The 27,497-nt window shown below is 43.3% G+C and overlaps 1 protein-coding gene across 3 annotated transcripts in view; it reads right to left on the bottom strand.

Annotated features, from left to right (window-relative positions):
- Positions 1-12,572: 12,572 nt before the first annotated feature.
- Positions 12,573-27,497, bottom strand: part of LOC147620637 (hsp70-Hsp90 organizing protein 3-like) — a 48,802-nt gene continuing 33,877 nt past the window's right edge. For 2 of the 3 annotated variants that reach the window (XM_086824896.1, XM_086824895.1), the window contains exons 5-9: positions 26,889-27,059; positions 26,675-26,727; positions 26,510-26,576; positions 26,325-26,384; positions 12,573-12,980 (exon numbers count right to left, since the gene is read on the bottom strand). In XM_086824896.1, coding sequence (XP_086681022.1) covers positions 12,867-12,980; positions 26,325-26,384; positions 26,510-26,576; positions 26,675-26,727; positions 26,889-27,059 — 465 coding nt within the window. In that variant the 3' untranslated portion in view covers positions 12,573-12,866. Of the gene's footprint in view, positions 12,981-22,410; positions 22,501-26,324; positions 26,385-26,509; positions 26,577-26,674; positions 26,728-26,888; positions 27,060-27,497 lie in introns of those variants that run through there. The other variant, XM_086824897.1, reaches the window with a different exon arrangement.

The raw sequence follows: 27,497 nt of genomic DNA, 5'->3' as shown, positions 1-27,497 counted from the left end.
TTTTGGTCTCACCAATGCCCCAATACCATTCCAACGATTAATGTGCACAACCTTTAGAGACTACTTGCAAAAGTGGTTGGAGGTATTCATTGATGATCTATGTGCACACGCTCGATGGTGGACATACCATTTGACTTGCTTGAGAAAAGTGTTTGAGTGATGTCGATTGTATTGTATATCCTTAAACCCTTTAAAGTGCCAATTATGGGTCAAGCATAGTGTGATATTGGGACACATTGTCTCTAAGAACGGTATATCCACTGATGAAATCAAAGTTAGGTTCTTGGAATTGCCCCCACCCACTAATTACAAAGGTGTGCAGAGATTTATGGGCCACATTGGGTATTATCGCCGCTTTGTAATATTTTATGCAGAAATTTCCAAAGCATTATATAAGCTACTCATTGTCTTTGAATGGACTGAAGAATACTAGGAAGCATATGATAGATTGAAGCAAGCACTCGCCAGTTTGCCAATTCTGAGACCACCTAACTGGGACCTTATATTTCATTTGCACATCGATGCCTCGAACTTTGCTATTGGATGTGTATTGACACAGCCTGGTGAGTTCAAACTGGACTACCTAGTCTGCTTCACTAGCCACAAACCACAGAACGAGAAGGGTTGGCCATGGTTTATGCTGTCAAGAAGTATCAACATTACCTATTGGCTAACAAATTTGTGTTCTTTGTGGACCATCAGGCTTTATTACACTTTGTGAACAAGCCTTTCACCAGGGGAAGAATCACACGCTGGTTGTTATTACTATTGGAATTCAACTTCACGGTCATGGTAAGAAAGGGAACACAACATGTGTTGGCCGATCATATGTCGAGAATTCCAAATGGGGAACGGACAACTAGTGTTGATGATGACCTCTTAGATGATGCTTGTTTGTTTGAACACTAGACATGGTGCCCGAATGGAGCGAAGAAATATCAGATTATCTAGCTTATAGTTTTTCGCAAGAACGACCCTTGAACAAAGATAAAATGCATCGGCTTGTTAAGCTGGCTGCACCTTATCAATTAATTGCTGGAGAACTATACAAGCTAGGTAAGGACAATGTCTTAAGAAAATGTGTGCCGGAAGATAAATTTGTCACAATATTAGATGTAGCACACTCAGGGAGGATAGCTGGAGGACATTTCGTTGGGAAAATTACAGCTCACAAGGTGCTTCAAGAGAACTATGGTGGCTTACGTTATTCGGGGACGCCATGGAGTTTGTTAAAAGGTGCGAAGAGTGTTAGCAATTTACTATTCGGCAACAAAGGGACAGGACCCCTATCATTGTACGACAACCTTTTGAGAAATGGGGAATTATGTTGGACATATTAGTCCAGCTGCGCATTTATCACAAGCCCGATATGTGATTGTGGGGCCACATACTATTTCATGAAATGGGCAGAGACCAGAGCCTCTAAGCGAGTCGAAGCACAAACAACAGCTAAGTTCTTATATGAAGAAATCATTTCGAGATTCGGCTACCCATTAGAATTAGTCAGTGATTACGGTTCACACTTCATTAATGAGGTGATTAATCACTGACTTGCTAGATTCCTTGTAGTCCACCGAAAGTCATCCCCTTATTATCCACAGACTAATGGTCAAGCGAAAAGTACAAACTAGATTTTGCGTACTATCTTGACAAAAACATTAGAAGCAAGTCGAACGGATTGGAAACATAAGCTAACGACAGCTTTATGGGCGTATCGAACATCGTATAAGGTAGTGACGGGATATACTCCCTTCCATCTAGCTTATGATATTGAAGCAGTAATGCCTATGGAGTACCTAGTTCCAAGCCTGAGAATTACGGTAAAAGATCGATTGACTGAGAATGCATTAGCCGAAAGGACTTAGAGAAACTTGATGAAACCCGACTAATTGCATCACATGGACTTATGGTCGAAAAATTATGAAGAAAACGTTGGTTTGATAATAACTTGAAATAAATGGAACTAGAAACGGAGGAACTTGTCCTCATGTATGGTGTAGGAAGCACCAAAAAAAGAAACTCAAGTACAGAGGATTAGGACCTTTCCAAGTGTCCAAAATCATACTTCAAGGGTCGGTTAGAATTGAAACAATTGAGGGCGTATAAACGAGGGTTACGTCAATGGAAGTAAGCTTTAAAAATATTTTTGACCACTGACCCAAGAGATGCTCATGCAAGTGCATCTTTTAAAACAACGGAAGGAGATCACAAAAGAAAAAATTAAGCAAGCTCAAGAAGAAGCTAAGGCAAGAGAGGCCAAGGCCAAACAAATACTCCATAAGAGGTTATTGCATGTGAACTTGGCTTCACTAACCCTCCTTGATGAGGATGAATTGGACATTGAACCAGCATGGCTTAGGGTGAAAGTCTCTATGACTAAAAGTCATACGACGAGCATTGCATTAATAGATATGGGATCAAGTCATAATCTGATCTCATATGAGACATGGGTAGCTCTAGACAAACCACACCTTGAGGCCACCAATGGACAAGTACGAAGTGTGCACTTGTCAACTATAAAAGCGAAGGGATTTCTAAGTGTTAATGTTTCCATCAGAAATAATCCCTTGGTTGGAAAGGTGTTTGTTATGCCTACAAGATCTATGGAGGAAGAAATGATCCTGGGTCGATCTTGGATTTGTGCTAGTAATCGCACTATCCAATAGGAAAAGAGAATGTCACAATTGAACAAGGGCAACAATGTCATTTTTGTACCTTTATGGAGCCCAATAAACGAAGGGAGGAAAGCTATGAGATTAATGGTATGGAAACACCAAGCACGGTAACAACAGCTCACGTACCAAAGAAGCCATCAATCCCACAATCCGTATGCAAAAAACAACCAAACTCACCAGGTACTCAACAATGGGTGCCTAAGAATCAACTCAGAAACCAGCTATACAATGATGCAAAGGGAGTAATTAAGGAATCAGGGAAAAAAGTTCAAAGTATAGTCAAGAGACAGAGATGGCCTTCAAATGTTAGCCGGCAGTATTCCAAACAAAACCGCACTCCACAAGGTACTCGTAAGCAATGGATTCGAAAGGAATTTCTAGCGGCGGCACAAGGCTATTACTAGGGCAATACAACAATATGGGTGCCCAAATCCAACCCAAAGCCCATTGTTGCAAATACCTTCAGAAACAAAGAAAGGGACAATAAGAGCAACCAAAGCCAAATCCCGGCTAAAACAAATGCTAGGAATGCACAAACATTGGTGTGGAGAAAGAAGCCAAGTCAACAGGATGAACTAAAGATAACAAACCCACCACTTGTACCCACTACAATAGAGGAGCTGGGTAATGTCATTGAGAAGAAAAAAGAAAAGGTGCAACAAATGGACACAGATACAAATCCCAATAAACAAGATTCAGTAGAAGCACTCTTCAATTGGATGGAGGGAAAGATCAAGAACTCTCAAACGGAGTTAAAATGATTGCAACAACAAAGGCACAGAAGTGCCAAAGTACCACCTTGGTTCCCATGGCAATAAACAAACGGAAGTACAAAGGTCTCCATCACTCAAAAATGGATACAAGGTAAAAACGGGTGAAAATGAAAAAATGATCATTCACTTCATTCAACCAACTTTTGATTTCATGATTGAGTGTTTGAGCATGAAAGGAATGTAGGGCATCGACCTTGCACGCACTCTATGCAAAATGGTTCACATCGTGAAATGGTTCCAAATGGTTCACGTCGTGAACTGGTTCCAAATAGTTCACGCCGTGAAATGGTCACTTTTTCTTTGACCAAGCATGGGATGCCATGTGGCATACTTCATTAAGGCAGTCGCCCAATTCGACGGCCGTGCCATAAAATCAAATTTCTTTCCTTTTTCGTCTGTGTTCGTCATTCTGCATCGTGTGCGAGCCCCAAGCTTGCATCTCCACGTTTTGATTTACGACTGATCATCTGCCTGTGCGCAATCGACATATCCGAGTTAAGATGTCAACCTTGGCTACCTCTGACCTGGAAGCTAAGGGAACTCTGGCAATAACACAAGCTAGTGCAACTAGATCACTAGTTAGCAAAAAGAGAAGATCCACAAGAGGCCCAAAATTAAGCTATTTGGGTCAGTATGCACAGGCATTCCATGGCTCCATCATTATCAAGGAAGTCCAGACTACTTATGGAAAGATAGCTCTACAGTACCACAACAGCCCAGAGTGTTTATAGATCTTAGAGGATACAGAGGTCAAAGACAAACTAGAGAAAGTTGGCCTAGGGAGAATGGCTGAATGTCTCCCCCGGACCATCGATATACAGAATTGTGTGTGGAGTACCTCAAGTCGTCCTATGACAAGGCCACTAAGAGGAGAAAGGTGACTAAAGCAGACGGAACCACATAATAGGTATTGCTCTTAGAATATTTGATACGGGAGGCTCTCCAGTTACCACCACCTCTTAAAATTAATTCTCATAATTTTGAGAAGATGCCCCTAGACGCCATGCTGAAGAAAAGTTCTTACAACTCCAACAGGGCTGAGTATGACAACATTAGAAATGAGGTGACAGAAAAAGCCTGCAGAGCTATGTCTCTCATAATGCAAGTGAAGCCAGTGGGCAGGTACAACAGGGTTCCCCTTAACAGAATAGCCAAAGTACATGAGGAAAAAGAGGATGACTGGACATGGTATATCCGTAGAGAAATGAAGAATTATCTGAAGGCACACCAGTCAAAGGTATGCAATCCATACTTGATGAGAAATCATGAAGCAGTTCAAGAAAGGCAAAAAGAAGAAAATTGAAAGGAAGATGAGGGAAATAATGCCTGATGTTGCAGAGGAAACACAAAGAATAAAGGCCGAGCTAGCCGAGGAGATAGCATCTTACCAGGAAGTATTGGGGCAGCGGGAAGTAACAAGTTTCAGCTTATCAGCACCTCCAAACAAGACGGCAGCAGAGACACATCAACAAACCCCACCTCCAAGCTCGGCACAATTAATTTTCAAAAACCTTTCCCCTCTTTGGAATTCAACCATGTCAGATACACCTGTGTCGGCTGAGTTGCATATAGAGAAAGCCACTCAATAGGAAAAATTGCTAGAAGAAGAGCACCAAAGATAAGAAGAAGCCACATCATTAGAAGAAGGACTCCCCGAAGGATGCCTGGATAAAGGAAAGCAAAAATAATTGAGGAGACACCAAGCCCCAGCAAGAGGCAATGTTTGGATGATGTAGAGGGGATTCGAGAGAGGTCTTTCCTTCATAACTTGGATTACGACAAATTCCTTCATGAGACTATGGAAGGCCTGGACGGTCTCTTATAGTTGCCACACTACTCTAGATTGGAAGGAGCAGCAGGAACAAGTGCTTCTCTTTGGGAACAAGAGCAGAGGGCGTGGCGATGCCATCTCCTGACCACTCATATGTGCTTCAAGAAAAAAATACAACACTATGGAAGTAGGTTCAGGATGCAACCAGTCAAGTTCAAACACTCCAAGAGCATTTAACAGCAGCAAAATCAACACACAGAGATGTAATCCTAAAAAGCTTAAACGCTGCCGAGGAGCAGGAAGTGAGATATCAAACACTCGAGAATAATAATTTTATTCTCATCCAAACCTTGGTACTAAGGAAAATATAGACTTGAAAGCACAATTGGAACAGGCAAAAGAACAGATTCAAAGAGAAGTGGCACACAACAAGGAATAAGCAAGCATCCAAGCTTAACAGCTGCAGGAGTTCTAGAACACATTCCAGGCTAAGGAAGAAGAACTACAAGGCAACCTGAAATCAATATCCATAACCCTTAAGGATGTTGATCAAAGAGTGCTCCAACTTCAACAAGAAAGAGAACAACTAAATAAAGCAAATGCACAAAAAGTTTGGGCGCATTGAACAAGGCCATCAACACCAAAACCTTGGAGATGTAGAAGTTGAGGGACACACACAAAGAGGAAATGTTGCAGATTACTCAGCAGCTCCAAGCTAGTCACAAACCTTGGCCACTGAAAGTCTTCAAAAGATTACAGAGGTTCAAGAAATGGAAGCTGCGGCCAGACAAGCATAGGAGGCAGCAACAAGACACTTTGAAGAATTGGATGCCGCAAGAATGGTGCGGGAAACTAGCATATCATCAGATCTTCTCACCTCTAAGGATTCTCGGATATAGGAATTGGAGCATCAACTGGCAATCCGGGACCGCAGCAAAAGACCAGAGCCTATCGATGAGTTGCGACATCTCTATGAGTCTACACTATATCATCCTTTTGGCATTCTTAAACTATATCAGAATATCCACAAATATCTAGAAGCCATGCATGCTGACTACCGTACTTTATAATTTTGATAAAATACATATTGAATATCCTAACATATCTCCGGAGGATATCACTGAGCTACAAGAATTTATGAAGCTCAACAAAGCAAACCACCCACCCCCTAGTTCCAGAGAGGGTCAAGAAGAAGCATCAAGTTCATCACCTAATCCAACTTACCCTGTAGTTTTAAATGTCACAAGTAAATTACTTAATCCATACCAAGTGCTCCTGCTACTAACAAATCTCAGGCCGATTGTATATTTTAATTGCTAACTTGGATACATGCATAGCGCCGCATCCCAGACCTTGCCATTGTTGTTAGTGTTCGATTTCTGAAATTGATCGTGGTCCTCATAGATCAACCTAAAGAAAGATATAATGGATATGATGCTGATCAGCTACAATTCGACATGAATCACAATCCTAGTGATAGTGGCATGATGTTATAATATCATCGCCTAAGGTGTCTACCCGCCCACATGCATATAACATTCGAAGATATGGTGGGTTTTGGAGATAGCATTCAGAAAGACCGTGAAAAAGCTTTAGTCACGCTGAAACTTGTATCGTCACAAGTTTGGCGATCAGGTCTTTATACCTCGGTGAGATAAGTTCTGAGGACAGAACCTACATCAGGCAAGGAGGGATGTTAATCCCATTTTGGATTAACAAATATGCTCCTTCATTTGAGGACATTAATAACTATCATGCAAAGGCACTATAAAAGTTGCACATTATGAGATATTGGCCACCCAAAGCTTTAGTTAGTAAGTTTTGGACGCCCAAGTGTGAACAAGGGCCAATTGTATATAAGGCATTTTCTCATAATGAATGGACACAATTTTTCTTTGTGCTATGAGAGTTCTTGCTTTTGTCTTGAGAGAGAGAGTGAGAGAGAGTACTCTAGCACATGTGCCTTCTTTGTACTTGTATGCTTGTGTGGAGAAGTGAGAGAGAGTGATTTCCTTGTGTGGTGGTGTAAGCGACTCTACGATGACAACGTGGAAGTGAAGCTTGGAGGATTGGAGCTTCTCAAATGAGCTTGGAGACTTGCAGAGACACGAACTCGAAGCATTACGACAGTTGTGTTCTATTGCTTCTTCCAAAGGTGAATGCATAGAGTTACTTCTTGGAGGTGTGGTAGCCCATAACATGGACAAAATATGGATATGGGAGAAAAAATGTGAAGGCCAAGTAATTAGGGTTGAGAAGTGTAAAAGGAAAAGTGTGAAAAGAAGTTGAGAAGTGTTATAAAGGCAAAGTGTGAAAATGGGTGAAAAAGGGTTAAAAGAAAACCCTAGGTTCAAACGTTAACATTCTTTCTGCTTCCTTACCTTTCATGGTGGCGGCAGCTACTACTAAACTGGGAGCTGAGAGCTTTTAACAAGTTTCAATGATGTCTTTTTCTCCCAAGTTGAGCCTTAGTGAACAAGTCGATGATGCTTTGGTTGTCTTAGTAAAATATGATACTTGGCATGATAAGAGAAAGCCTACAACGTTGCTGAACTGCATAGGCTGTCAACGCACGGCTGAGCGAAGTTGGTCATCTGAGTGAACAAGGTGATGATGCTTTGGCTGTCTCAAAGATGATGCCTACCAGGATGAAAGAGGGCCTGCCACGATGAGAGAAAGCCTGCAACACTAATGCTTTGGCTGTCTCAGCAAGAGATGATGCCTGCCACGATGAGCGAGAGCCTACCACAATGAGAAAAAGCTTGCAATGCTGTTGAGTTACACAGGCTGCCAATGCACCACTGAGGGAAGTTGGCTGTCTTAGATGACGCCTGCCACGATGAGAGAAAGCCTGCAATGCTGCTGAGTTGCACAGGTTGCCAATGCACGACTCAGCGAAGTTGGCTGTCTTTACTTTAATAACTACGCTTTTGCTGACATCTTCACTCTATATGACACATTGTATGTACCAAGAATTCGTAAGAATCTCTTCTCTATATCTGCACTTGCTAAAATTGGGTTTAAAGTTCGGTTTTCTGATCACTGCTGCTCAGTTCATGACCATCGAGTTGTAGCTTTTATTGTCATATTTGATACATTGTGCAATGGTTTGTACAAGGTGGATATGTATGATAGGATACAAGAGTATGACTGTCTCTACCCCTACACTTCTATGTGACAGGGAGTTGTGGCATGCTCGATTTGGTCACCTTAATCTGATCTTATGCTGTTACAAAAGCATAACATGGTTCATGAGTTTCCTCCTTTACAGTTCCCTGTTAAGCATGTATGCGAGGGTTGTTTACTTGGGAAGATGCATCGACATTCTTCTTTGTTGTGCTAGCAAGACAACCAAAGACTCAAATGAGTAACCACTGGGATTCTACCATTCCAAGCTTCATAAGCTGTCATAGATTTCAAGCCTTTAATGGGACATCAGTTCAACACAAAGTTGGCACACATGACCGCCTCAAGCCAAAATCTACTTGGTAAACCCTTGCTTTTAAGCATACATGTGGCTATCTCCATAAGAGTACGATGTGTCTGTTTTAGCAATACCGTTTTGCTAAGGAGTAGAAGGGTGTAGTAAATTGATGAGATATGCCACGAGATTGCATAAAAGCTGTGAACTCGTTGGATAAATAATCCCCCCCTTGATTTGTATGCAAAGCAACAAGCTTATGGCCACAAGCATCAAGAGTAAAAAAGCACAAAAGGATGCAAACACATCGGATTTGGTTTCCAAGCCATACACCCAAGTGAACAAAGTGTAGTCATCAATGAAATAAACAAAATAAAGATGTCCTGCAAGAGATGGAACCCGCATCGGGCCACAAACATCACTATGTACAAGCTACAATGTTCGAGTAGCTTGCACAGTGCCATCTTTGGGAAAGTATGTATCTCAACCTTTTGGCTTTGTTCAAAAAGGGAAAAAAAACAAAGTATCCAGATTACATAAAGTACTTTATGGCCTTAAACAAGCTCCTCGTGCTTCATACCAAAAAATTCTTCCATACTTGACTGCTAATGGGTTCCGAAATAGTCCAACTGAGAGTACTCCTTATGTTCGCAGAGATGGGGACAATCTAATGATCCTTATTCTTATGTGGATGACATGCTCATTATTGGTCTTGATGAGGACAAACTTTCAACTTCCAAAGTTGAATTGCAACAAGCTTTTGATGTCACAGTCATGGGGTATTTGCATTACTACTTGGGCATTTAGTTTATATATGTTAAGGGGGGTATCCTGCTATCACAACAAAGATACATTGAGTAGCTCCTTGAGCGTTTTCAAATCACTGGACAGATTGTAAACCTATTTCTACTCCTATGGAACTAGATTTAAAACTTCCACTTGAGAATGTTGGTGAGCCATTTGATGCCGCCTCTTATCATCAAGCTATGGGGTGCCTTATTTATCTATGCACTACCCGTCTAGATGTTCAATTTGATGTTTCACAATTGAGCAGATTCATGCATAGTCCTGGCAGTCAACATTAGCAAGCATGTAAGCGTGTCTTTCGCTATCGTAAAGGCACCATTGACTTTGCGTTGTTTTATAGCATTTCTTCTACATTCCTTTTACACGGTGAATACATGGTAGTCTTTACAGCTATTGTGGAATGTGTTTGGCTACTATGTCTATTAGCTGATCTTGGTATTAGACAGTCGCCCTCTACCACCATCTACACTCATGGTTAGAGTGCTTTGGAAGTTGTTCAAAATTTGGTATTTCATTGTCGCACCAAGTATATCGAGGTACATTACCATTATGTCAAGGAGAGGCTCCATGCTAGAGAGATTGACTTGACTTACATGCCTACACAGGGTAATGTGGCAGATGGCTTTATTAAGCCTCTTAAAGTCTCTACCAAGGTAGTCTACTACACCTTGTCTATGTTCATATCTTTCACTTCAAGGGGGTTTGTTAACCATCTAACTAGCCTCCGGGAAGTTCAAGTGCGAACACTTCCTTGTTCACACGGGAAAAAACCCTTGCCAACACAAGGTAAAAAGTGCATGTGACTTGTGTTGGGCTCTTAGCCCTAAGACTTTAGTACTTTGTACTTCATTTTTAAATCATTATCAAAGTACTTTTCTAGCGTCACATTTTCTCTCTTTGAGTGTGTGTGTGTGTGTTCACCTTGTAAGCTCCATTGATCCTCAGACCCTCCGAGAAGTTAAGGTGTGAACACTTCCGACTCACATGGGCACTTTTTGCCTTGTGTTGGTAAGGGTTTTTTCCCATGTGAACACACTTCTATGTGTTGGGCTGTTAGCCCTAGGACTTTAGTACTTTGTACTTCATTATATCATTATTAATAAGTATGTTTCCAACATCACATTTTCTATGTTAAAGTGTGTGGGTGCGTGTGCGTGTGTGTGTTTCACCTTGCAAGCTCCATTGCTCCTCAGACCCAACAGTGTGATGATATCCCCTACCCAGACGACGTTCGTGTAGCAACAAAAGCGGGTCCTTACCCGTATTCGGTAATGTTGGTTGCTTGCCCCTCAAGGAACAGAGCCTCTTGGCTGCCAACCAATGTGCCTTTGTTAGCTTCTCTATGTAATTGCTTAGCTTGTTAACAATTGTAGTGATGTCAGGCCTTGGCACATCCTTGCATATGTCAAAGCTTCTGATAGTGACCTGTAGGGACATCCTATTGTGTCAGCATTTTTGGGTGGTAGGAGTGCTACGGAGCTGGAGCTTGATTCTAATGGTGGTGTGACTACATGTCACAGTTGTGCATGTCAAATTTTTCCAAAATCTGTTGTACATAATGTTCATGACTACTGGTTAGAATCTATTTGTCTACTTGCTGAATTTAAGTCCTACGCAATTTAACCTAGACCTATCATAGCAAATGTGCCTTCTAAGATTAGTTTGAATGTGAATATGGTTGTGAGGCTAGGCCTAGTCTTCTACACTGCTATGGCACAGCAGTGAATGATCATTTGTGAAGAAATCGTGCAATTTAAGATGCCAACAGTGTGATGCATGTGTTAATCCATAAAATGATTTGTTTAGTCTGGAAACTAGATTACACAAGGTAGTGTAACCTGGTGGTGGTTCCATGTGTATATATCTTCCTGTAGCTTACCGTGAGGTGTCCATGAACTGCTCTCCCCGCCTAGCCAACATATAAATCACTCCAGTGGTGCTTAGTGTTGGTGGTTGATCCCTTGTGCTCGCCTGTTCAGCGCTTAGGAATGACTGTTCATGCAATTGTACATCCCTCGAAATGGACACTTGATTAGTTGCGAGGTTCCACATTCAATACTCTGCCAACAGCTCTGAGTTCAGAAGCCATGTTGCTAGTATGAAATAATCAGTTCTCTTTTTCATGTTATCAATAGCCTTCTTAGCACAGCCTCATGCAAAATGACCTTAACCTTTGCAGTAGTAACATTCTGCATCCCTCTTGTGACTGATTGTCGAGGTTGTTGGTTGCTACATCTTCAATGATTTTGGTCTGGACCTCATGCTATGAATGCCTTCGCATCAGATTCTTGCCTTTGCAGGCTCGACCTTCTGCTCTTTCTGCTCCAATCTCGATACCAAGCATTCAAAATCTCTTCCGTTCTCAGGCCGTTTAAGGATGCTACCAAATGTGGATACCCTATCGGCAGACTATTCAGCAAGGTAAAAGGCCAATTCTGATCTTGTTCTTAGATTCACCAATTGTCTTAGTGTCACCTACCACCCACCGATCATGAAGATTTTTGAAGTAGTTCCTACCTTCTAGGGAGGCTTTTGAGTCTCCCTAGGAAAAGCTGCGTCATGAATGCCATTGATTGTAAATGAAATATATGGTTGAAAGTGTCAAGTGAGAGGATTGAGTGCTGACAAAATCTGCAATATACCCAAAAATAATACTTCCCAAGCCTCCCTCCGGCATTGGTGCTAGTCAGAGCGGTGACTGCAAGAAGCCATCCATGCTTCACCACATCAAGTGTTAATGCTAGGGTGGTGAAGGTAAAGGGGCTTGGGCCTGTTTCAGAGGAAAAACAAATCTACTAGTTGGTGTGACTAATAGTTAAACATGTGACTCACCTTTGCAACACCTACTTCTTGAAGAAAGGGTGTTCCAGTCAAGTGTAATCCTTATTGGTAAGCACTGACCATGATAATTTTTTGGTAGGCTTCCATCAAACGACCTTCCCAGGTCTTGCACGTGCAAATAGCTTTATTGTACAAACAATTGACTGTGTAAGTTCACTTTTATAAAAAAATATGTGATCTAAAATAATCACTTTCCAGACTCTATAGGGCCGAATAACTTCATTCAACAACCAGAACAACCATATGAATTTCCATCAAATTGATATACGTCTCAACCAACGACATTGCACACAAAATCAAAGCATTTCTATTAGCCTGCAACTTAAAAACTCTACTTCATGCTTAAGTACCAAGAATACACTTTTTTTCAAACTGTATTATGTAACTCATGAATAAATCCTGCTAATGCAAAACTCTCTAGAAAATTTAGCAACTGATGCCACTCAAGGACAAAAGATATCATAAAGTAGCACCAGAGCAAGTGTGAAAGCCCAACGGAGGATAACTGGCAGACATGGTTGACGAAAGTTCACTAGAAATAAAAAAACTCAATGCCTTGTGATGCCAGAGGCCATAGCTCATCGGACTTGGATGATACCAGCTGCCATAAGCTTCTGCAACTTTGTCATTACCATTGGACTTTTGGTATGCTCCTGTGCTGCTCGGGGGTTCTCCTGAAAGTCAACTAAAACCTGCCAAGACCAAGAAGCTTTGCTTTCAATGCTAGACAGCAAAACACATGACAGTTTTTGCATTAAACATCTTTTCCAAGAATAGATCCTTCTGTTATTTAAAAGAAAGCATCGCCTGCTCCATGAAAACTACAACCCCAAGAGAGGAAACAAACGACAAAACATATCTCATCCAAGGTCACAAAAGACCGTAAAAACACAAGGAGGGGAGGCTCCCTCTCCTGCTTTTGGAGAAAAGCTATAGCAATACCATAAAAATGTCCATTCCAATAAAGTGAGTCTTGCCTTTCTCCACACGATTGACTAAAATATCTTTAAATTCTTGTCAACAGCCTTTACCTCAGCACTGAAATCTGCTGAGAACGGAAAATTGATAAAGCTTCAGAAAGCAGTGTGTGCGCAAAAAGAGAGAATCTTTATTGGCCTTAGGGCTAGGGTCACATCCCTAAGCTACAAGCTATGGAGGATAGAACTCCATCTCATGTGTGTTGTTGTAGAGAGAGAGACAGAGAAGAGAGAGTTAGAGAGAGAAACTCAATGTGCTTGAGAGAGATGATTGCACGACTCAATGTGGATTGATTAGATTGAATGATTTTGAAGTACACCAAGTACATGCTTTTATAGGTCGCAAACCTTATCTTTTGACTCGCACAAATCACACTGGGTGAGTGATGTGGCACAGCCGTTTACATCTGTGCTTACTACACACACATAATATCTTATCCACCAAAGGGTGGGTTCACACGCATAAGCATACTTAACATAGGCAAGCGTTCACACCCTTTAGGGGCTGTTCACACACACACACACACACACACGGGTACATAAAGAAAGGTACACGCACACGTACACGAGACTCCGAAATACCCAACAAACCCCCTTCGCACTGAGGGTGGAGTTATGAGGATTAGCTTTCATATTTATGCACGCGATGAAACACCACACAAATCCAAATGGGAGCCACCGTCTCTTCGAAAATACCAGTTCCTTCAACAGGGAGACATCGGAAGAAATAGTAATCCACAGGCTGCCCCAGAACCCTAGGGGCCACCTGGCGATTATGGGGGAGAGCCCTCATCGGGGAGGCAGCGAAGGTCATCTCAACCGGCTCCAAGACACAATGAATCAAGCAGCGGACTGAACTTGCTGGTGGTTACCTTTGCTCCGGGTCTGGTGCAGCCAGAGGGCAGTGGGAATGCACAGGAGAGGCAGAAGGATGGGGGATAGCGGGCTCCTAAGGAGACGGGGCAGGGGGAACTGCTGCGCAAGCGAGAGGAAAGGGAGGGGGGGGCGCGGCCGAGAAGAGGGCAGACTGTGGGCAAAAGGGGCAACAAAGTGGAGAAGAGGGGGCAGGGACTGGCAGGCCTGAGGGGCGGGGGAGTTGGAGGCCACAGGGTGACAGCAGCAAGGGATGGCAACGGCGGGCACAGAAAAGGAAAGGGCAATGGTGGGCTGGGGGTGGGGGCGCTCACAGCTCACGCTCGGCTAGCTATCTTGAATAGACATTCATTGAAGCATGCACTCGTGCTTGAGCTTACTAAGCATGCACTCGTGCTTGAGCTTACTTCCAATAGATGCGTGCACTCATTGAAGTTTTTATCACATTAATCAAAATCTTTGAGTCGTGCAAAATCTCAAGCTTTGTACTCTCTCACCCTCTTCACCTACTCAGTTCTCTCTCCCCTTTTTGCAGTGATCACCACCTTCTATCCGCCATGACCCTACATCAGTATCAGAGCTAGGGTAGCTCACTCTAGGGTTTTTGCAACTACTCGCGCTATCAGTCGACTGCATCAGTCAAAGTGCACGTCTACACTGTGTTGCCGTCTGTAGACCATCAACAGCTGCCAGCCATTTGTTGCCTGTAGCTCCTTGCTGCCTCTACCTACTGTTGTCACCTTTGCTCGCCCACATTGCCGATGTTAGTCTATATTCGCCATTGCTTGGACCTCCTCTGCACCGCTAGTTCCACTCACCACCTCATATGCTTGGCTGGACGCCCTGCTCCTGTCCATCAGTCCAACCCACTTGTGCAACTTCACGTAGCGCTGCATCCCTGCCACGGCTGTTGCTTTGCCTTCTGCAACTGCACCTGAAACGGCTTCCACCTCCACTCTCGCAGCCCCTGCGTTCACACTAGCCTCTCGGAAGGTGTACATCTGTTGGCATTATTCATCTCCTGGTAGTGTGCCCAAGTTATGTATCAAGGGTGCCTAGATTTATCCGGGCAGCACCATATTTTTCCCTCATGTTCAGGGCCCTTGGTTGTAGGGTTGGCCACCCATTTTCCACGTGTTTATTTTTAGCTAGTCGTGAGTCTTCTTAAGAGCAAGTCAGCCAGCTCCTATAGGGGGGAGCAAAGGCTAGGAAATTCTTATCTCCACCACGAGATAAAGATGGTAAGTTAGTTGTAAAAAAAGCCAGGCTCTTATTCATTTGTACTCACCTTGACACGGGCTTCCAGGCCCGGGTCCTCCCTTACGGGAGTAGTTGTTCATCATGCCCTCACCTACGGGGACCACCCCTTGCACAGGGCTGTTTGTATCATTGCTTCTTCATCATTATGCAGATTCATTTCTCTCTCTGAGCCTATGTCTCATGCTTTCCACTGTGCACTCTGACATGGTATCAGAGCACCAGGTTGAGGCTCTTCTACAGAAGGTGTTCTAGCGATTTTGAGAGAGAAGGATTTCTGGGTTTTTTTTTACACTACTGGCTGCAGAGGAGGGAGCGTTTTGGCCTTGTCGGGGGCGGCTGGAGGAGGTACAGGGCAGCCCCAACTGACTGTGTTTCCTGCAGGTCTGGGGCGGCCAGAGGAGGTACCCTATTGGCTGCGTTTTCTGCCCTTGTGAGCAGGTGAAGGGCAGCCACCAATGGCTGCGTTTTTCTCCAGAAGAGGTGCTGGGCAGCCTGGCTGCATTTTTCTCCAGAAGAGGTGCTGAAGGTGCTGTGTTTTCCTCTTCCCTCTCTTCTTCTTGGTACACGTGCTGCCAGCTGGTAACAGCAGCGTTTTTTGCATTATCTCATCTGCGTTTTTGGAGGCAGTGGAGGCAAGCGTTCTTTTCCAGGAATGGTGCCTTCCCACATGGCCTTGAGCCCTTGCCTGGCCAATCTTTGCTTTGTCAGAGTTTTCAGACTCATGGGTGCACACTCGGATTCACATCCTCGAGGTGTGTGGGGAAGACAGTTAGTCCTTTCTCGATAGAGCAGAGGGGGTCTATGAGTTTGTGTAAGTTCAGCATAGTTTTGCTTGTGTACAGGTGTTTCCTTTAGGTTCTCAAGGTGTTCACCTTGAGAGGGGGATGTGGTTACTTGGCAACATGAGCCACTCCTATTCCCAGGAAGATGGCCTTCTGGATTACAGGGTGCAGGCACAGGAATCTTCATCCCCAGGATGAGCATGGATTTGGGAGCATGGTGTACAGGTTGAAATCGGCATTCATGCACAGGCAGGCTAGGTCATTTGGTGACGAGAGCTGTTGTCAAGGTTCACAAGTACTTGCTCAGTTGCAGGATGGGTACAGGATGCATGGCAGGTGTACAGCTTCATTAGGTACAGATAGGTACCAGTGGAGCAGCAGTTTGAATGAAGCATATGATTGACATCAGATCATGCTTTGGGATGATGAGTTGTGGATGGTTGGTTCCACATGGACACGTGACTAGTTGGTTGGGAGCTTGCCAGCTAGGGGTGTCAGGTTTTGGCAGGAGAGCTTTCTTGAGCTCAGTGCCATAGTTAACACCAAAAAGCTCAGGGGATGTTGCCATGTGACTGTGTGAGTAGTAGTCCCATCACGCGACGGCGAGTTATGGATAGAGGTTTTAAAGGTCAGGTGCCGACAAGATTGTCAGCTACAGTGTTGGAGGTATGTTTCTTCCACTTGGAGTGTTGGCAGGACAGAGAGGCATTCTTGGACCGAGGGATACATGGAGATCCGGAAACCTAGTATCTAGAGATTGGTGCTCAACAAGCTCAGAGTTGGAGGCTTGAGTACCAGGGCTAATGTAGACATTGTGGGCCTCTAGGTTGTCTAGAGGGGATGCCAACAGGGAGAAAGTTTGGCAATGTTCTCTAAGGAGCAGATTCTTTCCTTGGAGGTAGAGAGTCAGACGACATCCTTTCTTGGGCTGAAGAGGGAGCACATTGTGTGGACTGGTGTGACACAGATTGGGATGGAGATATGGACATCTGACATCTGGTGGTTCATTTTTTTCCGATTTTGCTCGACTTCTGGATTGGGAGCAGTTTCTTGGAGTAAGTGGCAGAGGCGGGACTTCTCGACTTGCTTTGGAGGTTTTCTTTTCCAGCTCCTTGGACCGGTTTCTCTCCTAGGATCTGAGAGGGGGTGTTACATTATTCATCTCCTGGTAGTGTGCCCAAGTTATGTATCAAGGGTGCCCACATTTATCCCGAGCAGCACCATATTTTTCCCTCATGTTTAGGGCCCTTGGTTGTAGGGTTGGCCACCCATTTTCCACATGTTTATTTTTAGCTAGTCGTGAGTCTTCTTAGGAGCAAGTCAGCCAGCTCCTGTAGGGGCTATAAAAGCCAGGCTCTTATTCATTTGTACTCACCTTGACAGGGGCTTCCAGACCCGAGTCCTCCCTTACGGGAGTAGTTGTTCATCATGCCCTCACCTATGGGGACCACCCCTTGCACAGGACTGTTTATATCATTGCTTCCTATCATTATGCAAATTCATTTCTTTCTACTGTCCGCCCGGCAGGTGTGGTTGCAGCGGCTATAGAGCATGAACATAGACGCGCCTTGATCTACTACTAGTAGTGGCTTCCCGACAATGTTGAGCTTCCTATGACATCACCATTAGCGTATCATCTCAACCTACCTCTGCTTCGACATCATGGCACTATCAATGGCAGCAATCAACAAATTCTCTGGCACCGGGTTCCCTACCATAGTTGCCAGGAAATGCGTTCCTTCACAGTAGGAAACGTGGAAACAAACATTTCCTTGTAGGAAATGCGTTTCTTTGATGCATTTTTTTTAACTTGTTTTTTTTCCCCCAAATCCAACGTCTGAAAATCGTGCCTATTTTGATAAAGATGTTTCTCTATTTCCGTACACCGCTCTCCCTCAACGTCAACATCGAGCTTTGTGCCGTCCCTGACTTCGATTCGTGAAGTCTTCATGAATCCCCCATTCCTCCTCCCTCCGGTCGCATGCCTGCAGCCAGATGTGTTTTTTTATTAAATTTGCTCAATACATGAGGCTTGAAGCTAAAAATTGGGGCAAGATGGAGATGCTAAAAATTGGGGTTTTTCTTCATTGAGACCCCATTAAGCCTCCAACATTTGCTTAGACTCTGCCCAAGGGTCTTAAGCAAGAATGTACATGTCTGATTTTCATCAATTGAAGTGAATGCAGGCACACTCCTTCAACAAAATGCCTCGCACAAGAGATGCTATGTGGACCCATGTAATCGAATCGGCCTCCTACAGGGGTGGAGGTGCTTCCAAATGGAAGTGCAAATACTGTGGGTTGTAGTCTGGTGGCAGCATAGACTTGGTGAAGGCCCATTTCATATGTTTAGTGGGGAAGGGGATCGGCCCTTGTCCAGTTGTGCCGGATGCTATCAAGGCATCATTATAATAGTGGAAGAGAGCCAAATTATTAGACCAAATGAAGTTACTGGTAGAAAAGGAGAGTAATGAAGATAGTAGATACAGAGGAGGAAGATGTGGATGTCTCAGTTACAGGTAGTACAAGTGTATCCAAGACACATAAGGTTACACGGGCACAAAGAACTCCCATCCCCATTGGCAAGGCCTTGCAAAAGGGAGTGTCACACCCAGTCTACAGATGCACGCAAAGCAAGAGGTCACTTGAGAGCTGACAAATCTCTTCATACAATGTGCTTTGTCTTTCAATATTGTGCACACTGCACAATGGAAAAAGACCATGAGGGCAATCAACCGCATAGGATGTGAGTGGGAGGGGCCCTCTTATGAGACCTTGTGCACATGGCAGCCTAGAAGGGAGAGACAAGCTGATGGATGGTCGGATGTCAAAAAGAGGAATGTTTATAACATCCTCGTCTCATCATGCAAGGGCACAATGTTCTTGCGTGCCATAGATGCATCCATAGCAAGCACAATGGTCACAGGTGAGTACATTTGGCGTCACAGGTGAGTGGAGGTGATCACTGATAATGGCTCAAATTGTCTCCATGGGAAGGATGCTTGAGGAGGAGTTTCCTACCATTCTTTGGACTGTACGTGCTGCTCACATACGACCTCATCGACGATGTGGTAAAGTTAGGTTGGGTGTCAGACATCTTCGAGACCTCTCGCATGATGGTAAAGTTTGTGACAAAGAGGCTGAAGGTGCTTGCTATGTATCGAGTACACAACGACTTAGAGCTTCTCAAACCTTCTACCACTAGATTTGCATACACATTCATTGTGGTTGAACGGCTAGTGGGAGTCTACCATGGACTCCTATGCACAGTGGTTTCCAAAGAATGGACAGCTTGGGATGATCATGAGAGTCCCAAGGCCGTTGCCTTTGTACGCGTTGTCATGAGGGACACTTGGTGACAGGAGACCGAAGCTCTCATTAAAGCCCTTCAACCTATTTATATTGTTCTTTGCATCACGGACATGGAGGGCAGAACCCTTGGACTCCTGTACGAGTTCATGGATAGAATTGTTGAGGCTTTGAACCGTTGCACTATCTTATCAGCAGAGAGGTATGCTGAATTATGCATGCACTCTTAGTCTCTTAGTCTCTTTGATTCTTCGATCTTGTATAATATTAGGTTTATGACATTTATACATTTCATGGTATGCTGCATTATGCATGCACTCTAGTCTCTTAGTCTCTTTGATTCTTCGATCTTGTATAATATTAGGTTTATTACATTTATACATTTCCTGGCTGTTTTTTAAAGGTTTAGGACATCCGAGCCATGTCGAACACGGCTCGGATAGGACATCCGAGCCGTGTGGAACACACGATAGGATTGGTTTCATAGACCAATCCATGCAGTTGCTCACATTTTGCATCCTCTTTGGAGAAATGAGGAGCAATACAATAATGAGAAGCTTGAGGATGGATGGCAATAGCACATCCAAGGATACAAAGGAGGCGACGTGACCAACTAAGGCAACCGGAGGATGAGCTACTTATTTTCCGAAATGGTAGCTTTAAATTTGGTTTAGTGACGGCCAAAATGTGGGAGACACAGCTACAACCAGTGTCATGGTGGTGGCATCAGCACTCCTCACTTGGTGAGTCTTGACTCTTGCCTCTTGAGTCTTGCATAAGAATCCACTTGTAGTATACTTATTACTAACAAGGGCTTCAACTTCTTTTGTTGCATGAATTATGACAAAAATCCCTCGCCATTCGAATCCTATCACAAGATTGTAGCTCGGGTCCTTGCGAGAGAAATTGGAGCACTTGGGGCCCTCTTCCACAAAAAGAAGAGAAATCGGTTGTCCACTGTTCAATTAGAGAGGTATTTTGTCATTGCAACCTTCGCCAATCCCATCGAGCCTCACCAAGTCAATAATGATAAAGTCGACATTGAGAAAGTGAAAGAAGTCCCAAGGAGTCCTCGAGAGAAGCGTGACAGTGACATTTATGCCATGCTATATGAGGAGATCACAGCACTTGCACATGTTACTCGTGCACAAAGAAGAGAAATCGGTTGTCCACTGTTTAATTAGAGCGGTAGTTTGTCATTACAACCTCTGCCCAATTAAGCAGGTAGGCAATCCCATTGAGCCTCACCAAGTCAATAATGATAAAGTCGACATTGAGAAAGTGAAAGAAGTCCCAGGGATTCCTCGAGAGGAGCGCGACATTTATGCCATGCTATATGAGGAGATCACAGCACCTCCACATGTTACTCATGCACATTCATCTGCAGCAGCAGCCGCTAGTACCAGTGCAACAACTGAGGCGAGTCAGCAACTGAGTCTTACTCCACATCCGATTCCGATTCTCACAGTGAGTCTAAGTCTAACGATGATGAGGACTAACTCTTAGCTAGGCTGAGAGTCTAATCCATGAGCCATGTGGCTTATCATGATTTATTTTGTATTGTTTATGGGCATTGGGCCATGACTGTTGATTAATCATGATTCAAGTGACCTGAACACTTCAAACTTTTAACCTATGTGGTGTCATGTATGGTTTTTTTCTTGTGGCATGGAATAATGAATGATTGGATCATGGATCATGGATCATGGATCATGGACCATGGTCTATAAATCATGATCATTGATGATGGATGATTATATAGTTTTTGTTATGTGTGATTCAAAGAATATAGTCTACACCGTTCAGACTTCAATCTTGCAAGTTGCAAGTTGCAAGTTGCTAAGTAGTAAGTAACAAGTTGTAACTTGTTCGTAATGAAAGTTTTCATTGTTCAAACTTCATGCCACTTGCAAAGTGCTATGTCAATGACCAGTGTGTACTTTGTAAATTATTACAACTTACATGTAGGCTTCAAATTGATGTTTCCATGTATTATTCTATGCATTCACTGTTATTTTTACATATTTTATACAGTATATATTTGAAATTTTGTACATGCAAAAACCTGTAGGTAGGAAACTTGTAGGAAACTTTAGGCTGATTTTACGAAACCCGTTTGAAACTTTTAGGAGACCCGTTTCAGACAACCACCTAACTACTATGTTGCCTAACTGGCAAACCAAGATGCAGCTCTTACTGATACGAGAGGGAGTATGGGAGAGAGTCTCAGAAGACGACCAAGATCTAGGAGATACTGAACTAGACAAGCAAAATATGTGGTAGCAACACAAAGAGAGAGCCATCGCCTTGATCGGCCTAAGACTTGCAGATTCCTTGGTGCATCATATACATATATATATATATACCTAGATGAATCCAAGAACATGCCCAAATTCACCTTTTAGGAACGTGCATGATATATACTCATGGTACTCATATATATATATATATATATATATATATATATATATATATAGAGAGAGAGAGAGAGAGAGAGAGATGAATCTAGGAACATGCCCAAATTCACCTTTTAGGAACGTGCATGTTATATACTCATGGTAGTCAACCCACATGACTATATAACTATCAACTCCATTATGCATAGTATGGACTAGATACTACGACATCCCCACTAACATCATCAGTGCCCAATAGTGGGTGTAGAACTCTGTATCAAGATATGCTCTCACACACGCACTCCACAGACACACACACACATAAGAGCATATATCTCTCACACACACACACACACACACACACATAAGAGCATATATTCACACAAAGGCCTTCGTACTTAGTTTCTGTCAAGATGCAGGGCAGACTCAGCTATAATGAAGCCTAGCACTAAGGGAAGTACCAAATAGAAAGAATTAGTACAACAAATAAGTAGTTGATAGGGCAAATGCACCTCGAAAGATAGAAAGAATAAGCACAATATCAATTGGCCGTAACTCGAATGAAAAATATACAATGTGAAATCTGCATGTCCGCTAATACAGCTGAATTATATACCTGGATGAATCCAGGAACATGTCCAAATTCACCTTTTAGGAACGTGCATGTTATATACTCATGGTAGTCAACCCACAAGACTATATAACTATCAACTCCATTATGCATAGTATGGACTAGATACTACGACATCCCCACTAACGTCATCAGTGCCCAATAGTGGGTGTAGAACAAACTTTAAATCCACAGCCGAACAAATCTAGGCAAAAATGAAAGGAGTCTTCGGTAATAACATCACTAACTCTAAGGTTTTCTTGAAGCTCAAGTTTTATGATCTTAAAATGAATAAAGAGTTGAGTGATCATCTCGCTAAGTTTGGGTCAAAAGTCCATCAACTTGCTAGTCTTAAATATGAGCCTGAAGACAAAGACAAGTTTGATGTACTCATTAAGACTACACGAGGGATCACTCGATATGCGTAGACTTTGGAATCCTTCGTGTTGCAACTACAAACGTTGAAAAACTAGTTGCTTTGCTTCTTGAGAAGGATAGAAGAAATAAAGAGCAACATCGAGTTAGCAACGGCCTTGACCACCAAAAGGATTTTGTCAGAGCACAAAAATGGAAAAACAATAAAAAGATCCAATGCAAGTACTACAAACAAATGGCCCACAAAGAAGCAAACTATTTTAGAAAGCTTGAGAAAGAGCAAGAAAAGCACCATGCAAATCTCGTTGCTGAAGATGAGGAGCTGCCGCCTGAAGCAGAAGAGATAACTGCAACAATAGCCCAAGTCTCCCTCAATGAGGAAGACTATGATTGGGCATTCTAGTTTTCTCGTGTGTTAAGTCAATAAGGGTTCTCTGCCCAGGTAACCTATAAAAGCATTGTACTCATTGAAGATTTTATCACATTAACCAAAATCTTTGAGTCGTGCAAAATCTCAAGCTTGTATTCTCTCACCCTCAATTGTCTCTGCAATCATGGCCACCTTCTATCCACCTTGACCCTACAACCAGGCACCACCCCGCACCATCACCCCAAGGCAATAGCTTGGGCTTCTGAACAGCTTCTGAACAGCACCAGCTCTAGCATATGAGGAGACGGGATAGGACCTCGCCCTTTTTCTCTCATTACAGTCGTCACATGCATGGATGTGGACATACTTTACCCACTGTATTAGCAAGGATTAGGATCCTTTTAGGGCATTGACTAGCTATTTTATGGGATTTTTGATGTTGTGTTGTCCAAGGACCTAGCTGAGAGCAGTCCGGTAGGCGTAGGGATAATTTCAAAAGCTTGTAAATAGCAAGGGTCACTTCAATCTTTAGTTCTCTCCTGCTAGGTTTGTGGAACAGGTAATAGGCATTAGTAGATTCCTTTTGGAGGTCATTATGGCTAGGATCTATGTACATATTGACATATATATACAAAAAACAATGTTACAGCAACATCTCTCTCTCATCTCTCTGTTCATCTTTGCGTTTTGCACAGCTCTAAAGACAGGTAGTTCTTTCGCATGTTACATTGGTATAAGAGCCTAGTGGAAGCCCTAGAGGTGCTGAATCAGTGCAGCTATGGAAAGAGCACAGTACAAAGGTGGCTGTTTTTAGTCCATACAGGAAATCGCAGCCACGTGGTTCTTTAACATCAGTGGTGCCAGAACGAGGGCAACCATGGGGTATAGATTCCCCAGGTTGGTGTCGTGGGTTATGAAGCCCCCAAGTGCTCAATCCGGCAACCATGGTACAAAGATGGAGGGAGTTGCAAATTCCAAGAAGGGATCTAACTCTCAGGCCAAGAAAGGTACAAGGCTTCAGCCCAAGGAGGGGACAAGAAGAACAAGTGCACACAGCATAGAACATTAGAGATTGGACCAATCCAAGGTTGCAGCAGAAGGTTTTCAAGACGAGATCCAAGTGGTTAAGAGTGCCTCAAGTTTTGGAAGCAAGATACCAATGATGGAATCCACATGGAGTAAATGGATGATGTTAGTCATCCACTATCAGTTGGATTCCTGTCATCAAGCTTAGGAGGAGGGGATGCACAGATGTGGACAAACTGTACCCTAAATATTAGCCAGGATTACAATCTTTTTAGGGCATTGACTATAGCTATTTTATGGGATTTTTGACGAGCTGCTGTCCAGGAATCTGGCCAACAACAGGATGGCTGTAGGGATCATTTCAAAAGCCTATAAATAGCTTGGGTCACTTCAGTCTTTAGTTATTTGAGCCCATGTTTGTGGGACCGGTCATAGGCATTAGTAGATTCCTTTTGGAGGCCATGTTGGCTAGGATCTATGTACAGACTGACATATATACAGAAAACACTGTTACAGCAATGCATCTTTGTGTTTTGCACAGTTCTTAAGACAGGCAATTCTTTTGCATGTTACAGTAGTATCATCACAGCCCCGTTATCAGCAGCCCCAGTTGGGAGGAGGCCCACATTCCCTTGTTAGAGGTGGGAGATCACGCATGGCACATTTGGCGTGCTCACTGACTGCAGGGAGGGCACTACCACGCCACCCATTGAGTCCATCAGAAGCATATGGACAAACATCATACACACCCTCCATGGCCAGTGGGAGAGGCTTTGAGGCAGCTTTAAGTATATGCAGAAGCGTCAAGTGGCTGTGGCCAGTGGGAGAGGCTTTGAGGCAGCTTTAAGCATTTGCAAATGCATCAAGAGGCTTTTTTGCGGATTTGGAGCAGAAGTCCTCTCCCCAGGGTCAGAGACAGTGAGGTACAGGCCACCTCTTTGACTGTTTCCCCCTCCTCCCATTGTATGAGATAGCCTTCCTCCAAGAGCGGCCAGCCAGCGAGGAAGAGCCCCTCTGTGTCCCCTGTTGTTTTCCTGGTCTCCCTTGGTAACAAATGGAAGGATCTTTTCTTTGGGGATAAAAAAAGCTTCAGAAAGAAAAAAATCATGACAATGGAGACAGATAGTTCACAAAGCTAATCTATGTGAGTGCTATTAGAAGCTAGAATTTGCAAATCTGCTGACCTAGGGCTGCAACTTAGTCCAGGACAACAAACTCCAAACTTTTTCAGCACACAAATGCTCTCCTGTTGATCCATGTGGGTGCCATGTGGCCACACACACGTGCCCCCCCACCCCACCACCCCACACACACGGAGCTACTCAGTAACTCTAAGGAAAAAAAACAGCAGCTTATAAAAGTTGTATCTCCAGGCTGACCTAGGCTCTGATGACGAATGTATGGCTTTTTGAGTGAATCTTCCCTTGTCATGTCGTTCTCGCTCAAAACAAAAGTGCAAATAGCCTTACCCTCAATCTGCTCCACCACTTTTCCTGTCGGCTGGGATTAAGGAATGTGGTGAGGAGGGAACCTATTTATAGGCCACAGGCACAAGTCCGCTGACCAGATTTCTGTTTCCCTAGGGTACCCATTTTCAAGCTTGTTGCCCTTTCTGCCTTGCTACCAATGCTTCCCTCTGATCCAACCAAATGCACACCCCCTTGCCTGCTCGTAGGCTGCTCCTTCATCCACAGAACCTATCCCACCAGAGAGCATAACTTAGCTGAAAGGCCATTTTGCTTCCTTTTCGGAAGAGAGTCTTGTTAATGGGGAAATTTTACATCAAAGGTCACAATTCCAAGAGACTACTGGATGGGGTAAATCTGCACTGTAAGGTTACAAAGTTAGTGAAAGAGACATATTTTGGCAGGTTGAAGAGTTCAGAAGCTTGTTACGTGTTTCTTTGCAAAAACCTAAAGATTTTTCCAAGAACGTTTGGATGCCCACAGTGACAGTCCAAAGCTTGAATTTCAACAAACGTAATGATGCTCACTAAGAGGGGCAAAAATAAACAATTGAGGTCTTAAGTAACAGAAGTAGGCTAAGCCATTCAGCATACCTGGCGCATAATCGGATCTGAAAGTATGCTTTGGATTTCTGGATCTTGCATGGCTTTAGCCTAGTACATGTCCACAATGTGGGACAGATCAAACATGGGAAAAACACTCCCAAAAGAAAAAGAAATTTGCAAATAGGAGTATGTTCCAATGAGGATTAATAGCCCCTGCTCATCGCATAGCTTACCTGCCTCTCCTTCAACTCCTCATCACTAACTGCTCCTCTATTGGCAGCATCAATTTGAGCAACACATCTACCAAAAAAAAAATTGACTATGAAATATCAAAACAGTAACAAGCAATCAAAGGTGCATGGAAGGGATTGTTTAGTTTGCAAATCTAAGTGATTCACCTTTTTATTCCCTCCAAAAGCTCTTGATTGTTTTCATCATATTTAAGACCCGCCTGCAATATAAGAAATTAGAGAGAGAGAGAGAGAGAGAGAGAGAGAGAGAGAGATGCCATTTTCCTAAATACAAGCTGTTGTTGACTATCCAAAAATCTAGAGCTTCTGGCAAAATTGAAGTTCTCCATCTATTTGTAACCAGAAAGTAGTCTTAGGAAACCTGGTATGTTTCTAATGCTTTGTGATACTCTTTCATAAAAAACTGAATAGCGCCCTTGCGTGCATATCCCCTCACAAAAGTGGGGTCAAGCTCAATACACTTATCAGCATCTTTCAACCCCTCAGGTAGAGCTCCAAGCTTAGTATAACATGCAGCTCTATTGCTGTACACCTGCACCGGCCCAACCAACATTTTTAGAACCCCCACCCCCCCCCCCCCAAAAAAAAAAAACGGATCAAACTGGATAAAGAATGCTAGATAAATACTTTAGGAGTCAGCACCCATGGAGGTGTTGTTTACAAATGTGTGAATATATGCTTAATTGTGCATGAGCGTTAGAATTCATGTCATCTTTACTAGCAAAGTGCAGATGGTTGTAAAAGCAAAATGCAATCGTTACCTGGCCACGTCAGTAATACCACATCCATAGTTATCCTTTTCATAAATTAAGACCATAATCATGAAAAAAACCTACATCTGATTTAAATAATGACAAATACTAACTTAAATATCCTTCCGTCTGAGAGTCTCAAACACACAACAAATGTACAACCTTTCGCATTACCTTTCGTATGTCAGCCTAAATTATACAGGCAGCTTCACAGAGAT

Source organism: Cibotium barometz, chromosome 31, assembly GCF_041138505.1.
Source record: "Cibotium barometz isolate CiBa-2024 chromosome 31, ASM4113850v1, whole genome shotgun sequence".
NCBI lineage: Eukaryota > Viridiplantae > Streptophyta > Polypodiopsida > Cyatheales > Cibotiaceae > Cibotium > Cibotium barometz.
The sequence above is the reverse complement of the archived record's forward strand: the minus strand, read 5'-3'. Positions and strand labels throughout refer to the sequence as shown.